At 32.0% G+C, this 17899-nt stretch overlaps 2 protein-coding genes across 3 annotated transcripts; both read right to left on the reverse strand.

The window, feature by feature from the left end:
* Window positions 1–3083: 3083 nt before the first annotated feature.
* LOC127249289 (organelle RRM domain-containing protein 1, chloroplastic) lies at window positions 3084–5159 on the reverse strand. The gene is made up of 4 exons (XM_051272027.1): window positions 4879–5159; window positions 3787–3855; window positions 3602–3708; window positions 3084–3519 (listed from the first exon to the last, which is right to left on the reverse strand). Exons 1-4 carry the CDS (start codon window positions 5132–5134, stop codon window positions 3433–3435), a joined length of 519 nt encoding a protein of 172 aa, XP_051127984.1. The 5' UTR covers window positions 5135–5159; the 3' UTR covers window positions 3084–3432.
* Window positions 5160–13573: 8414 nt separating this feature from the next.
* LOC127249274 (adenylate isopentenyltransferase 5, chloroplastic) lies at window positions 13574–15206 on the reverse strand. 2 transcript variants are annotated; one of them, XM_051272006.1, is made up of 2 exons: window positions 15137–15206; window positions 13574–15049 (listed from the first exon to the last, which is right to left on the reverse strand). In XM_051272006.1, exon 2 carries the CDS (start codon window positions 14964–14966, stop codon window positions 13971–13973), a length of 996 nt encoding a protein of 331 aa, XP_051127963.1. In that variant the 5' UTR covers window positions 14967–15049; window positions 15137–15206; the 3' UTR covers window positions 13574–13970. The 2 variants fall into 2 exon arrangements, with proteins under 2 accessions (XP_051127963.1, XP_051127964.1); XM_051272007.1 differs by having other exon boundaries at window positions 13574–15052; window positions 15137–15178.
* Between the last annotated feature and the right edge of the window lie 2693 nt (window positions 15207–17899).

A 17899-nucleotide genomic window follows, 5' to 3' on the forward strand; every position in this document is an offset into this window, starting at 1 on the left:
CTTAATATATTATATATAATACTCTTTCCGACTCATTTATTTGGTAGTATTATTTTTATTTTAAGATATTCTAAAATATTTACATCTTTCTTTACTTTATACTCTCAAATTTTCCTATTTTACTCTTATCAATATAATTTATAAAATCATCCCAAACAAAATATAACAGCAAACTAATCAAAATATTATCAAAATTATACTACCTAAAAAATAATAATTAAAAAAAAAAGGGATAGAAGAATATAGGTCCACTTTGATCACATTGTAGTGACCAAGATCTTATCTTTGATTCTAATGCTTTTAGCAGATCATTTATTGTTTTGTTTACATGATAAGATTATACATTTACACATACACATATCCATCACCCTTTTTTGTAAGTTCTTCCCCATAAACAATAAAATCCCGCGTCGAAACCATCAATTTCGCTCGAGCTCACAATAGTTAGTTAGTTAATTCTACCCGTATCCCTTGTATAAAATCAAGTTCACCTATACATTGTCGTTGCTCTTGTTGTCATCACATCCATCAATCTTATAGCGCTACGTCTATCTATCTATATTTTACATTTTATTCTCGCAGTTTTCGTCAAAATGTCTATTTGTGAAAACTATTATTTTCAAGTATAGTATCTAATAGCTATTTAAATCATATCATCAAGCATCAAATTGCTACCACTCTAGAACATATCTAAATTGCTTCAACTCAATCACATATAGAAACTGTAGAGAGAGAAAGAGGGAGAGAGAGAGCTTAGCTGTTATCCAAGAAAAATGGACCCTTTTGCCTCAAAAGTATGCAGATCTCTCTTGGGCCTCAAATTAGTTGAAATTGAATAGTGTCTGCAACAAAAGATAATGAAATGAGATTGTCCACTCTTCTAATTTTAATAATCACAATTATTGTCATCCACACACATGTATATATATATATATATATAGAGAGAGAGAGAGAGAGAGAGAGAGAGAGAGAGAGAGAGAGAGTAAATTCCACATCTGGAAAATTGATGTATTGAACTCAAAACAGAGTGAAGATGGGGAGAGGGAGATGAAGAAGATAGGGTGTGTGCACGTGGTGACTCTGTACTGTGAGGGTACATACGGTCCCTACAATTTCATCTCTCATTCAACACTTCAATTCAATGCCAAACAAAACAAAACACTAATTGAACTAAATTCCAATCCTTTCCCCATCTCATCTAATGCAAGAAAAAAAAAAAAAAAAACAAATTCAAACTGAATGACTTCCTACTTTCTCACTCAAAAGAATTTAAATAATATTTCCATTCAAGAAACCATAGTTAAGAAGGCTACAATAATTATAAACCGGCATATCTAAAAAAAGAATTATTTCGAAGTCATCAATAAATGCGAATGCAGTCCCCCGACAGCACACCAAATTTAAGTCACCAACACACATATATAACTCACAATATTCACACACATGATGATGATGATGATGATAATAATAGAATCACAATCTGAAATCCAGGGCTTGAGCAAATGAAAGTCGAGACAGGAATAAGAATAAGTTTACCAGAAGAAGATGAGTCCCTTTCAATGGAGTTTGGCAGGGAGACAATCTGATGTCCCTGCATATTCAAAATGGGACCCTTTGCAAGTTGGCACCATACCCCATGATTTGCTAACCACCACAAAAGCCAGCACCAGTTCACCAATATTCATACCTGCACACATATATATATAGATATAGATATAGATAAATACGTGTCTGTGTGTGTATTGTGCTTCAATTTCATACCAGCCAATATTCCTGCACCAATCAGAATATTGAATCATAAACCATAGCTACCAAATACAAGCAATCCAGTGCAGTTTTCGATATAAAAAATCAGGGGGGAGAAGGTGGGGGGGGGGGGGGGGGGGTGATCATAATACATATCGTATCAGATTTGGTACCTCTCCAGCAAAGCTATAATACACGAGTGGGTCGATACCTGGTTGATCGAAAGTATTAGTTTGTTGCCATGGCCTTGACTGAGGAGCAGAAGTGTTTGTCATGGAGAAAGTGCTCACGATACATCCAAGAGCAGCGCACTCGTCTTTACATTGTCTGGAAGTGCTCAATAATTCTCATACGGTGGAAGCTGGAAGGGATTTGCGTCAATGAATGAGAGGGGATAAGGGACTGTCACTTGCAGCACGGAGAAGCTGTCAGCAAAAGCCGTAAGGCTGAAGATATACGTTATGGATGAGAAAGTGCATTTCCTGCGGGGGGGAAGACCAGAAGAAGACCTGTTGTGCAGCAGAATATGATGCCTAACAAGATTGATACTAACATGATGATGCAAATTGATTACCTGTGGCGAAAATGTCAATACCGGAAGAAAGTCAAGCACAAAGAAACGCCAGCCAACTCCATGCAAACATAAACAGTAATTTCTATGGTTTTTGAGATTGGTATCTTCCCCTAACATCTTATGTAAAAGGCTTTGTTTAAATGTATTATCAATCAACAGTAGTGCTATTATATTGCTTGAAATGGTTAAAAATGAAAAATAAAAACCCTACATTTCTTAAGAATCCATAGGTGTACTACAGTACTACCATTGTACTCTACATTCCTTTCTAGCAGGAGCATTTACGAACTAATTCATTGCTAACCACATGCTTCCTTATACCTAAATCTGGCCCTGGCCATCTGGCTTAGACAGTTTTTCTTTTTCTTCTTTTTTATCTGGTATCGATAACTGATAATAATAGAAACTTGGCATCTTCATGCATCGAACAATAGTTAATAGGCTCTAACTCAGCGACACTGCCATAGTTAAGAACAATTGTAGGGTAAACCTCGATGTCAAAAATGTTCTATAAATTGTACACTGCCGTAATTCAGAGTCTGTTGACGTCTCCTCTTAAAGCTATACAATAACTAACTAACCGAGAATGGATACAGAGCTATTTTACCTGGATTTGTGCACCATAGATATAGATTGATTTAGAGCAGTCTACTATGGAGATTGAATAAACATAGTTCTTTGTACGAGTATTATGCATATTAAACAAGAAATTAATGATTTAAAAAAATGCAATCAATCAAACACAAATAAATTAACAGAAAAATAACACAAGTGAATTCGAACCATTCTATATACATTTTTAACAACCAATTGCCAATACATACAGAGATGATGTCGCTAATAACAGAAGGATCGAAAACTTACTGGCCTAATCAAGTAGGCATAATTACCTCAAAAAACCTATCCATGTATTGCCCTTGTGAAACAACACTTAAAGAATGCACAAATGAGGGCTGGGATTGTACCGTACGTAAAAGTTTTAGACAGGCACAAAAGAAGCACCATTCGAGACTGCAAAAACGAATTTCAACATCATTGAATATCTAATTTTGTACCGACACATTGACTTGTAGGCATCTGAATCTTCCTCTGGCCTACAATCTGTATGCTGTCTAGAATTTATAAGGTCTAGGCCTCGGACGAGGTTTGCAAGATCCAGGCTTTGCAATTTCCACTCGTATAAATCTACCCTCAAAAAACTGGAAACAGACAAAGAATTCCCAATTCAAGACGAGTCTAATGATTAATTAAACTTAGTTGAATCAAGATAGAGATGCTCACATTTCCATTCATTTTATCCACGACAGCTCGTGCATGCTCTTCTCTTGTAAACCACACATATGCAAATCCTAGTGACTGCTGCGTCTTTTTATCGCTTATAATTTTTACTGCCATTCAGCTTTCCCAGATTATTTATCACGATTGTAAAAAGGATTGTTTACAGAAAACAGAAGAATGAATTGCACCTCGACAGACTTCTCCAAATTGTGAAAATGCCTCCTTCAGTGCTCCTTCAGATGTTGATTGAGCCAATCCTGCATGATGAAAATTCAAGGCTTTGCTCATTTGAGTTTTCACTATTTTTCATAAGGGTGTCAAAATTGAATACGACATAAAAACATGAACTTATTCGACCTAAAAAGTTTTAGGTTTTGGTTTCGTGTTGACCTGATAACTTCAAATATAAAAATCAAGTCATCTGATAACCCGATAACCAAACTCCACCTATTATTGACCTGATTTTACAATAATAATTAATAATTTTTTTACTTAATTTTGAATTAAATTAAATTAATAAATAATTGTTATTGAAAGTTTTGTAGTCGAAAATAAACTAAAACTCCTATTATTCATTTCCATTTGCCTATTGTCATCTTCTCCCTGATCTCCGTATTCTTCTTGGTAATTTTTTTTTTGATAACTTACATTTTGTTATGTATGTAACTTTTAATTATTCATTGTTTTAATAAAATATGTTTTTGAAATTTCAAATTTTTTTCATATTTTTGGGCCTATTATATTTTCAAGTCTATTTCGTGTCGGATTAATCGAATCCATTCCGGTTATGAGTTTACCCTAACAAAATCAGGCTAACCTAAACCTGATCCAAAAGAATTCATGTCGTGTGTCCTGGTTGGTAGGCAGATTCTTTTGTTATAGCCTAGCTTAACTCGACATGAACACTGCCCGAAAGCATGAATTGACACCCTCTAATTCTTCACTCCAAAAAATTTAAATCCAAAACATCCCTAAACAAACACTAATGTTTGTACAGGCAGAGTAAAAGGAAAACTGAGATAATTGCTACGTTATTGAAGCATTCACATTCCATTCTCCCAATTACGTAATCGAAACAAACTCTTCATACTATGTTATAATCAACACCTAAATTCTTGCTGAATAAACTATTCAACATCATTTCAATCATCAACAGAACAACTGAAATTATTTCCCCCGGCGGGTTAACCTGCCGGAGCACTCATTTCTTAGCTACCATAATAATCGAAAATCACAAACAAACATCTTATACAGTTATAACACAACTGAGAATTCGGTACCTTTGACGAAAATTACAACATTGGGAGGTGCTCCTTCTCCTTCTGATGCACCAGAAGAATCCAAACTTGAGCGACATTCAGCTTTCCGAATAAACGGGTTAATCGTTGTGCCTGACATGGTAAATCTCGATATTTCACCTTTACAAGCATTGGAAATCAAACAATTAGATGAAATCGGCATTTGAATTGCATGATTTTTTCTGGGAAAATTAGGGCACAAATTTGGGGATTTGCAGGGTAAACTAAAGAGGGCCATTAATGGTTTACCTCCAGTTTTCGTCTTCCAAAAGCCCCATCTTAAGATGCCTCAAAAATTCCCCAATCGTTAATTATTACTACTATATTGGGCTTATAAGGATATGGGCTTTTGAAATATCTCCTAAATTATAAAGCCCATTCGAGTAGAGGGCCCTGATTTCAAACAAATATTTTTTTTTCTTTTATTTATATTAAAATATTATTTAAATAAAAATATAAATTAATATTTTATTTTAAATTAATTTCAAACTAGGATTAAAATTATTTGATTTTGATTTTGGGTTTGTTCACCTGGTATTTATAAAGGACTACCAATTTTCATAAATATTAGTACTAAAAAAATATAATATAATCATATTACACACCATATAATATATACATTTTATTCACTAAAAATATTAATAAATTTAATATATTTGTTGATATTGTCAATAGAATTTTTCATATCTAATATAAAAATATATTTATTTTAAAAAAAAGTGAACAAATCTTTTGTACTGTGCTTGTCTGGCGGTTTGGGATTTTGAGTTGGGATTTGAATAATAAAAATTTTGAATTTGAATAGTTGTATGATGTGATATAAATAGGTGTTGATGCGATGTTTTGAATGTAAAATTGATTTTTAGTATAATATATATAAAAAAAAAATAGGTATTTGATTTGATTTTTTGAGAGGAAAAAAATAGGATGAATAGTATATTTAAAATTCAATCCCCAAACAAACACTAATGTTCAATATAATATAGTAGTCTTTTTTTTTTTTTTAAATGCATATAGTTTAAGAAATCACTTTGTTTATTGTGTTGATGTCTCATTATTAAATATTTATAAAAAAAATAGTAAATATCGATATAAAATATAACAGATATTTTAATAGCACGGCTAAACAGCCATAAGTCAACTATTTTATTTTATTTTTTTAAATCATGAAAAATAAAATGAAATTATAATTTTACCATAATAATAAATAAATATTAAAATTTAAAAAGGACAATACATGCACATAATTCTTACGTACAACTGCGTGTCCTGGGCATATCTATATATATATACTAGAACACACTCTTGCGCGGTATACCGCGCGACTATTCTATAATGTAATGTAGTGAAACATTATTTATTTGAAATATAAACTGTAAAACAAAAATACAATCGAATTATTTGCGCTCGGGTCGGTTGGTCCTCGGTCGGTTGGTCTGGTCGGTTGGTCAGGTGGGTTGGTTAGCTGTCGGATAGGCAGGTCGGAAGGTCCTCGGTCGGTTGGTCTGGTCGGTTGGTCCTTGGTCGGTTGGTTAGCGGTGGGATAGACAGGTCGGAAGGTCCTCGGTTGGTTGGTCTGGTTGGATGGTTGGCGGTCGGACAGACAGGTCTGATGGTCAGCAGGTCGGACAGACAGGTCTGATGGTCTGCGGTCGGATAAAGTAGGTCGGCTGGTCTGCGGTCGGATAGGCAAGTCAGCTGGTCCGCAGGCGGATAGATTGAGATAAGAAGGGTGACCCTGCATCTCTAGTTTTGAAATGTCAAAAATAGCAAAGATATTTCAACTTTGATAATTGTTACGCACAAATAATAATAATAATAATAAAAATAAGGATAGCAGGATCTTAAAGGAAGTTAGATACAAAGTCGGGTGGAAATGGAGAAAAATTTGCGCTCAGGTTGGTTGGTCGGATGGTCAGATGGGTTGGTTAGCGGTCGGATAGGCAGGTCGGAAGGTCCTCGGTCGGTTGGTCTGGTCAGTCGGTTAGCGGTGGGATAGGCAGGTCGGAAGGTCCTCGGTCGGATTGTTAGCGGTCGGACAGACAGGTCTGATGATCTGCGGTCGGATAAAGTAGGTCGGCTGGTCTGCGATCGGATAAAGTAGGTCGGCTAGTCTGCGGTCGGATAGGCAAGTCAGCTGGTCCGCAGACGGATAGATTGAGATAAGAAGAGTGACCTTGCATCTCTTTATGAGTTTTGAAATGTCAAAAATAGCAAAGATATTTTAACTCTGATAATTGTTACGCACAAAAAAAAAATAATAATAAAAATAAGGATAGCAGGATCTTAAAGGAAGTTAGACATGAAGTCGGGTGAAAAAAGAGAAAAATTTGTGCTTAAGTCGGTTGATCAGGTGGGTTGGTCGGATGGTCAGGTGGGTTGGTTAGCGGTCGGATAGGCAGGTCGGAAGGTCCTCGGTCGGATGATCAGGTCGGTTGGTTAGCGGTGGGATAGGCAGTTCGGAAGGTCCTTTGTCGGTTGGTCCTCGGTCGGATGATTAGCGGTCGGACAAACATGTCTCATGGTCTGCGGTCGGATAAAGTAGGTCGGCTGGTCTACGATCGAATAGGCAAGTCAGCTGGTCCGCAGGCGGATAGACTGAGATAAGAAGGTGACCCTCCATCTCTTTATGAGTTTTGAAATGTCAAAAATAGCAAGGATATTTCAACTTTGATAATTGTTACGTACAAAAAATAATAATAATAAAAATAAAAATAAGGATAGCAGGATCTTAAAGGAAGTTAGACACGAAGTCGGGTGGAAAAGGAGAAAAATTTGCGCTCAGGTCGGAAGGTCCTCGGTCGGTTGGTCCTCGGTCGGATGATCAGGTCGGTTGGTTAGCGGTCGGATATGCAGGTCAGAAGGTCCTCGGTCGGTTGGTATGGTCGGCTGGTCCTCGGTAGGATGGTTAGCGGTCGGACAGACAGGTCTGATGGTGGTCTGCAGTCGGATAGGCAAGTCAGCTGGTCCGCAGGCGGGTAGACTGAGATAAGAAGGGTGACCCTGCATCTCTTTATGAGTTTTGAAATGTCAAAAATAGCAAGGATATTTCAACTTTGATAATTGTTATGCACAAATAATAATAATAATAATAATAATAATAATAATAATAATAATAATAAGGATAGCAGGATCTTAAAGAAAGTTAGACACGAAGTCGGGTGGAAAAGGAGAAAAATTTGCGCTCAGGTCGGTTGGTCAGGTCGGTTGGTCGGATGGTCAGGTAGGTTGGTTAGCGGTCGGATAGGCAGGTTGGAAGGTCCTCGGTCGGTTGGTCTGGTCAGTTGGTCCTCGGTCGGATGATCAGGTCGGTTGGTTAGCGGTCGGATAGGCAAGTCGGAAGGTCCTCGGTCGGTTGGTCCTCGGTCGGATGGTTAGCGTTCGGACAGACAGGTCTGATGGTCAGAAGGTCGGACAGACATTTCTGATGGTCTGCGGTCGGATAAAGTAGGTCGGCTGGTCTGCGGTCGCAAAGGCAAGTCAGCTGGTCCGCAGGTGAATAGACAGGTCGCTTGGTGGGTGCGGCCAAGGAGTCTTTTGGTCTACCGATTGGTCTCTAGATTGGTTGGGTGGGCTATTTGAGTTCTGGAACTAGTGGAGGCGTTTGGCGAGGCGGTTGATGTAACTGACCTGACGACGTTCCAAAACGTTTCGTCTTGGGGGGTTGACGACGGTTCCAAAACGTCTTTTCAAGCCAGTACAAAGGTAGGTTAAGGGCTAAATTGTCATTTTTGAAATGAGGGGTAAGATAGACATTTCAAGTGGCAGATCCGTACAAACTCGTATTTATAAGATATAATATATATAAATTTCACTGCCCCGTATAAAACTTTTACTATAATATGTATTCTAATTTTTATTTTATTTTTTATTTGAATACATTTTTTCTTCTTCACTTTTTTTTTTAAATATATATTTTTTCAAAAATAAAATAATTATTGAAACTTTATGTTTTGATGTAATATTTAGGGTTTGTTGGGCAATTAGCTTAACTTTTAACTGTTATTCAATTAATAATTAGCAGTTAATTAATTCAATTGGTTTATTTAACTAGCTAATTTAATTAAAATTGATATATTGTGTTTGGATAACAAAAAAATATACTTACCAAATAGGCCGAGAGTATATCTTATAGAAAATTGTAACAATTACATTTAAAAAGAAAAACTAGGAATTGAGTCTACTTATTGTGGGGGAAAAAAATAATTGAAAAAGTTAAAAACACAATCAAACATGACCTTAGAATATGGGTTTGCATGGACGCATATAGTCGAGTACTTATGAATATCATGCATGACGTGACTCGTGGTGTTACAATCATTTACAATAGAATAATTCCAATACTAAAATTTTTGAATTTAAAAAAAAATATATACATATATATCTAAAATAATACTCCCTCCGTCCCGAACTAAATATCCATTTGCTTTTTTTTACGTAGTTTTACTAGGAATAAAGTAAAAATGACTAAAATAACCTTATTAGTATGTATGATATAAAGGTAATGGCATTTGTGTAATATATTGTAAGTTGTAAGGGTATTTGTAATGTTAGGTAGAAGTAGAGTTACTAAAAAAGAAAATGAATACTTTGTTATGTGACGAACTAAAATGGAAAAATTGATACTTTGTTATGGGACAGAGGGAGTATAAATAAATATTCATACGATATTTTGGAAGTAAAATTAATTTTTAATACTTCATCTGTTCCAATTCAAAGTATTCCTTTTACCATTTTTGTCCGTCTCACTCAAAAATATCTATTTCATTTTTTTTAGTAAAAGCAATCATATATTAATATCAAAATATCATTAATTTTTATTTAAATTACAAATATACCATTATACATACAATTATATTTTACATAAAGTCCAAGGACAAAAATGTCAAAACTACTTGTACACTTTCACTAACTAATAAAATCTTACTCCCTCCGTTCCATGTAATATGAGTCTATCACTGTACATACGAAAATTTATGAAAGTATAATTAGTAAGTAATTATAAAATATACTAGTAAAAATAATTATTATATAGTCTAAGTAATTATAGATTAAAATGACTAAATAGTTTAATTAAAATTAAAAAATATAAAGTTTAAAATTTAAAATGTAAATAAAATGTATAATCATATTTAAAAGAAATAGACAAATTATGTATGACAGAGTGAATATTATTTTTTAATCTATTACAGAATCCCAAAAAGGCCATTTCAAATGAAACGGAAAGAGTATAATATAAATATAAAAAAATAAGTATTTGTTTTAATATTCTTAAGGGTGTGTTTGTTTGGGGGATTGGATTTTATTTCCACTATTCATCCCATTTTTTTCCCAAAAAAATATCAAATCAAACACCTATTTTTTATTTTTTATATTATATTAAAAATCAATTTTACATTCAAAACATCACATCAACACCTAATTAGATGATCTTTTTTTATGAATGTAATAAAAATAAGATTCAAAAGTTCTTAGGTTGCCTTGTAATGACTTATAATTAATTTTGAATTAGGGAATCTTAAACTAACTTATCTTTAATTTAATTAATCCGTGTATTCTTCGCGTGTGTATTAATTATAGCTTTATCTCGAAGGGAATCTAACACCGATCGAGTTTAGCCTTTCGGTGTGGAATATATAATTTTTCGGATTCAAAGGACCAAACAAAAAAAAAAACAGACAATACATTCTTGTCGTTTAAAGCCTAAAAGTGGCTAAGAATTTTGTAGACGGAAAAGACACCGATTCCGATTCCGATTCCTGTATTAATCTACACCGTTAATTGATGCCACCGTACGTCGAATCAATGGTGTGGATGGACTCACAATTTAATTAATTAACTAAGGAAATCAAATTAAAATATATTCCCCCTCAAATTAAACTATTAATTGCCCATGAGTTTCATTGATATTGATTTCATGTTAAAAATATTATTGTGTTTTTCGATATAATTATTTATTATAGTAAAAAAAATATTGAGAAATCATGTATCTTTTTGCTAAATAAAGAAGCTAGACAAGTTGAAAAAAAGAATATATATATATATATATATCCTATAATATACATATACCTTAAAATTTTTTGGCTACATAAAATTACATTAATACCCTTTATTCAATAATCTATTTTCTTTCTCACCCTTTTCCAAAAAACTATATTAATATAATTATTTATTTTGTTATAAATATTTCATTCAACATTATTAACTTTATTAATTCTATTCTATAACAATATTAATTATTTTCAAGTAGAATTTATTTTATTATTATAGTACAATAAAAATTAATGATAGAGACTTTTCTTAATTATTTTTAATTTTTAAATTTTTTTTTATTATATGAAAAATTAATCTTTGTTTTATTCGGTAAATTCTTTTCGGTCATTAAGTTTTTTATTGACAATTATTGAAATAATACAAAATAAAAGTAATTAATACATATGAACATTCACTCTTATTTATTTATTTTACTCCTTCGTGACCGTATTATTGAAATAATAATCAATTAGCATAGTAAAAAAATAAAATAATTTACTATTTGGGTAAAGAATACTACTAATAATGATATAAGTTCTGTATTTTCTGAAATTAATTTATACTCCCTTTCGTCATATTTATCATGCATACATTATTATTTTCATTCGTTCCACTAATTTTGTCATTTTGAAAAAAAAAAATTATATATTTTAATCTTATTTTAAATATTTTTATTTTTTATTATTTTTTTTAAATTTTAATTAAACTAATTAATTATTTAATCTTTATTTATAATTAATTATTTTATAAAATAATTATTTTTACTAATATATTTTTAATTATTTAGTAATCATAATAAAGAAGACATAATAGCAGCGTAGCGCAACAAACAAGCGACTAGTATATATATATAGAGAGAGAGATTAGGATTGGGGATTAAAATAGGCCAGACCTGGCCTGCTTTAAAAATATGTGGCATTGGCCCTGTAAGCCTGAATTTTTTTTTAAAAAAATCTAAGTCTGACCTACAAGCCTATTTAAAAAATTACATAATATTTTTATTTATTTATTTATTTATTTATATACAAATTTAGTTAGAAATAAAAAAATAAATAAAGTATAAACAATTATTTATATATACAAAAGTTAAAAAAATTCTATTTTTTATAATAAAATTATAATTAAAATTATTTAATAAATATTATTATTAGATAGAAAATTATTTTTAATATATAATTATAAAAAGTATTTTTATAAAAAAATAATAATATTAAATAGGTTGGCCTGTTAATTAAAAAGGTTTTTTTTTTTTTTTTAAGCCTAAGTATGTTCTATTTAAATAAAAAGACTATAAAAAAATTTATGCCTTATGTCGGCTCTTGACAAGCGGTCCGGCCTATTCTCATCCCTAATTAATATGACTAGTAAAATATTTATTTTGTTCATTAGAAATATACTCTCTCCGTCCCATAACAAAGTATCCATTTTTCCATTTTAGTCTGTCCAATAACAAAGTATCAATTTCCTATCTACCTAACATTATAAATATCCTTACAACTTACAATATATTACACAAATGTCCTTTATTTTATATCACACATACTAATAAGGTTATTTTAGTCATTTATACTTTCTTCCTACTATATTCCAATATAATACTAATATTTATAAAACTACGTGAAAAAAAATGAATATTTAGTTTCGGAGGGAGTATCTTATTTCAATTATATTTAATTTTTAGTTAGAACATAATATATTCAATTAATGCTATATATTTTATTTTTTTTAAAAAAAATATCACGTCTATTTGTTCTTTTAAATTTAAAACATATCCAACATATTGATTTTCTATTTTTCTTTTTTCAAATCTAAAATACCATCCTTAAATTTGGGATGTGTTCTCTTCTCTGTGTGTTTTTCTTTTTTTAAACTTGATATTTTTTTAAAAATAAAATATAGTGGGATATGATATGTTGTATAGAAAATAAATATTGGATGCTATATATATATATATATATATATTTAGGGTATTTGAAAGATTGGTTTTTTATTTGAAAATTTTTCTATTTCTGACCATAAACTCAAAACTCAACTCTCCATACACAATAATATTACAATTGAATTATTAATGTGTTCACTTAGTGTTATAATATTACATGTTCTTTTAAATACTAACTAATAATTAATATAACAAAAATGATGTGACTAACACTAATAAAATTATACAATATTTATTGAAAGAATCTAGAATCAAGAGATGGATGGAACTTCTTTGATCACTTTTGGATGGGGCAAATTGGGTGTATTAATTATTATACTTATGTGATATGATATGATGTTGATTTGTGTTAATTAATATTGATCCCATATATAAATTAAAAGAATATGATACTCAAACTTTTCCCTTTTATTTTTCATTTAATATAATTTTCACATTACATATACATACATACATATATATATATATATAGATAGATAGTCATCGTCAAGCTTGCCAAGAGATTAACAAAATTCGAAAAACCACTCATGAATAAAAATATACATATATAAATGAACACCATGCACGCCATAGGACTTGTCAAATCCGCGAATAATACAGCTCATTCATTATACAAAATATATATATATAGAGAGAGAGAGAGAGAGAGCTTTATGCACACAGACACCCTAGAGAGAGAGAGAGAGAGAAATCTAATTAAAAATAAATAAAAAGTAAAAATAAAAATAAAAATTCTTCCACTCCGACTCCGATCCCTCTGCTTGATTAGTAACGGCTCTATTTTCTGTAATTTTTGTTTTTTTTTGTGAAAGTTTTTATTTGGACAGAGGAAGGGTCTTGTGAAATGCATGCTTCCAACTGTACGGCCGACAACAAACTTGTCAAGTCAACGAGGAAGAAAGAAAGAAATGACCACGACGATGATGACATCATGATTACGATAGTAAGATATTTGGGTGTCTGCCACGTGGCACCCCGGAAAAGATATCTAGCCTTCTGTGTCCGCCCCAGAACACAATTTCGACGATTTATTTATTTAATTTATTGTTTATTATTATTGTTAATTTTCGCGGGAATATATATATATTTATACCCGCCAATTTTAATGGGTGGCGGCGGCGACGGCGGCGTTAGTGGGGCCGGACAGAATCACCGCGGCGGCGGCGGTAGAGACAAGATCTATCTGGTCCTCGCAGAGGAACTGGCCCACGATCCGGGTGCTCGGTCCCGCCACCAGGCGCTCCCAGGCCTCGTCGGACTCCTCGCCGCGGCTCAGGAACGCCTCCGTGGCGTCCACGCGGTGGACCCGCCACTCCAGGACCTCGCAGAGCCGGAGAATGTTCTGGAACTGCGTGCACGCCAGCTTGCACGTGTTCGCCTTAATTTTCTCAATCCCCAATTCCAGAAGCTTCCCGGCGGCGCCGCCGCCCTCCGCCCGGAAAAATTCGTCCATTTCCGGCACTCCGATCGCGCGGCGGATGCCGCGGCTGTAATCTCCGGCGGGGTCGTAAAACTCACGCGCCTCCTCGACCAGCCCCGCAGCCACCATCTGATCCACGCGCTTGGACACAAACGAGTGGAGAACCGGCATCGAAACATCGACCCAAATAAAACAAACCTCGTACTTCTCGAAGAAATCAATGTGGTCACAGACAAGCGCCTTTATGCAAGAATTCGATCCTCCGGCGAGGATCGGCAGCCGCCCTCTTCCGGCGATGTCCGCCGCCGCGATGGCGGCGTGGCAGGCGAATTCGGCGGCAGAGAAGTCGCGGTCTGGGTCCACGAAGCCGAGCAAGTGGTGCGGCACGCCGCGGCATTCGTCGCCGGTGACTTTATTAGTGATTATATTCAGGCCTTTGTAGACCTGCATCTTGTCGGAATTTACAACCTCGGCGTCGAACCTGGTGGCCAAGTCTATGGAGAGCCGGGACTTCCCGGTCCCGGTGGCTCCCATTACAACCACCGCCTTCTCCTTCCGGCGCTGCCGGGGGATTATCAATTGGTCCATATTGATCATTCCGCCGCCGGGAAAATTCATCAGCGGCGGCGGCGGCGGCGGCGGCTGCTTGCACGCCGACATCGTCGAAATCCTCATCATCAGTAAATCCGAAATCGATATATGTATATATATAAATCTGTATGTATATGTGTATGTGTGTAGACGATCTCCCTTTATGACACCTGCTGGATTAATTAATTAGAATTAAATTAAATGAAGCAAATTAATTTCTGCATTAATTGATGTATCGATTAATTAATGATCTGTACCTTGTCGGAGAGTACGAGGTGGGATTTGCGAGGAGATTAAGGTAAGTTTGTATTTGAAATTGAGGTTTGAGAAAGGGGGAGAGGTGGGGAGGTATTTATATATGGGGAAGAAGATGAAGACACATTAGTATATCATATAAATAAATAAATGCATATTCTCAAAATAAATAAATAAATAAATAAAAATAAATAAATGCATATTCTCAAATTGAAAGCGGGTCAATGCTTTACACGTGTCAATGCATTGTCTCCTACCTTATTCTCTCTCTAATGTGTAGTGTGTTTTAACTATGTATTTTTATTCTAAAATATTATGATTATGATTGAGTTGTGTTTGTATTTAATTTTTAAGCAGTACTTAAATTTATTTTTATATCAAACTGTAGTAAACAAATTGAAAAAAAAAATAGACATCTCAATTTAAAGTACAGATATTATTATTTTCATCTTTCTCACTTAAAAATATTTACTTTTTATTTAAAAAAAAATAAATATACACTAATACTAAAATACCTTTAATTTTTGCTTAAACTACAAACATACAATTACATGTATAATTACTTTATACATAATATCAAATATAAAAAATATCAAAAATTCTTACACAGTTCGCTAACTAATAAAATATTATTATTTCCCAATCTACTACTCCCTCCGTCCCAATACAATAGTCTTGTTTACCATTTTTGTCCGTCCCAAAATAATAGTCTCATTTTTATAAATAATTATATCACTATAAAACTACTATTACTTTTTCATTATTATTACATAATTATCACTACTTTTTACACTAATACATTCACAATGGCAAAAAAGTCTTTTACCTGCACTTTTTACCCACTACCGATATAATATCAATATTCTTTAAATTCTGTGTCAAATCCAACCCAGGCTATAATTTTGGGACGGAAGGAGTACAAAACTTTTGAAAAGCACACACTAATTTTTAGCTTGGATTTATATTCTTTTTTAGCTAAAATATTGCTTAAAAACCCTAAAACTTATAGGAAAAATAATTGTAGTGTGGTTCATGTTCTAGAAAATAAAATAAATTCAAAATTGTTGTGATAATTTTAAAGTTTATCGGGTGACATTAGATATAGTAGGTGGTCAAACATCGTGTCAATTTGATTAAATTAACGTACTAATATAAAACATCATATGACAAAGTTAATATACTAACCTGAAACAATTAATATTTTGTCTCAGAACAGGTAGTATATTCTATGTTGTATAAAAACATATATTGTATGAATCATATATTGTACTGAAATCAATATATATTATAATTTAAATGAAATTGTACAATGTTCTCTGCTATATATTGCTTAATATTTATTGTGTAAATTACATATTGTGTTGTAATATAATTTATTTATTGGGCTGAAATTAAAATATATTGTTATATATGTAATGTAATTATATAATGTATTATCGAAATTTGTACTATATTGATATATACTAATTTTTATTTTTTATAAATATGTGTTAATTTGGTCAAAATCGTACTTATGCTAATTTCACTTAATGAGCACACTAACCAAAGCTATATATATATATATATATATGTGTGTGTGGGGTGCAATAAATTTGTTATATGATTTTTACAAAAATATATTATACAACAGTCACAATTTTCTTATAAAAATATATTTCTCCCATGAGCTAAAATTATTCGATTTTCTTTTTTATATATATAAAGAAAGTCACTTAATTTTGATAGACAAAGAAAAGATTATTTTCTTTTTAAAAAATTAATTTCAGTATATCAAAATATAAATCAAACACAACTTTATATGCATTCTATATAGTTCAATTTCAATTTAGTTAGTTAGCAAATTCTTTGTATAGTTCAATTTCAATTATTTTCAATTATGATTACTAAATTTTTTTTAGTATTCAATACCTACTAATTTAATATTCATTTAAAATATTACCTTCATTATTTTTATATTATTTATATAATTTTCTGTACTTCACGTCAGAAAATATCATTTCAAATTAGTATTTAACAAAACAAAACACCAATCATTTTACACCACTATTTTACTTAATAACTACTTCCTCCGTCCCATAAATAAATATTCATTTGCTTTTTACACGTAATTTTAAAAATATTAATATTATATTAGGATATAGTAGGAATAAAGTATAAATGAGTAAAATAACTTTATTACTATGTGTGATATAAAGGTAATGACATTTATGTAATATATTGTAAGTTGTAAGGATATTTGTAATGTTAGGTACATAGTACAATTACTAAAAAAATGGATACTTTGTTATGGGACGAACTAAAATAGAAAAATTAATACTTTGTTATAGGAAGGAGGTATATATAAACAATAGGAAGAAAAAAAATGAAGTAAACAAATGAATCTATTTAAATACACTAGAAAAGATTATTGAATTGATTATTATTATTATTATTATTATATCATTTCTCCTCAAAATTGATTAAATTATGAATTATAATATATTTAAATTGATTCGCCCTATTCAAGACAACTCTATAAGTAGACATCCACATGGATTCTTACATACATACATACATATATATATATATATTTAGTATATACTTTTAGAGTTCGATTTTTTTTTTTTTTTACTTGATTTCGATTAGAATAATTATTGAATAAAATATTTTTTTAAAAAAATATTTTATATATATAAAAAAATTCAATATTACTTACATAGTTTAAAAAAAAAAAGGAAAAAATATATATATATTTTTACCAATAATATTATCCCTAGAAAGAGTAC

Source organism: Andrographis paniculata, unplaced genomic scaffold (assembly GCF_009805555.1).
Source record: "Andrographis paniculata isolate CXL003 unplaced genomic scaffold, ASM980555v1 Contig35END, whole genome shotgun sequence".
NCBI lineage: Eukaryota > Viridiplantae > Streptophyta > Magnoliopsida > Lamiales > Acanthaceae > Andrographis > Andrographis paniculata.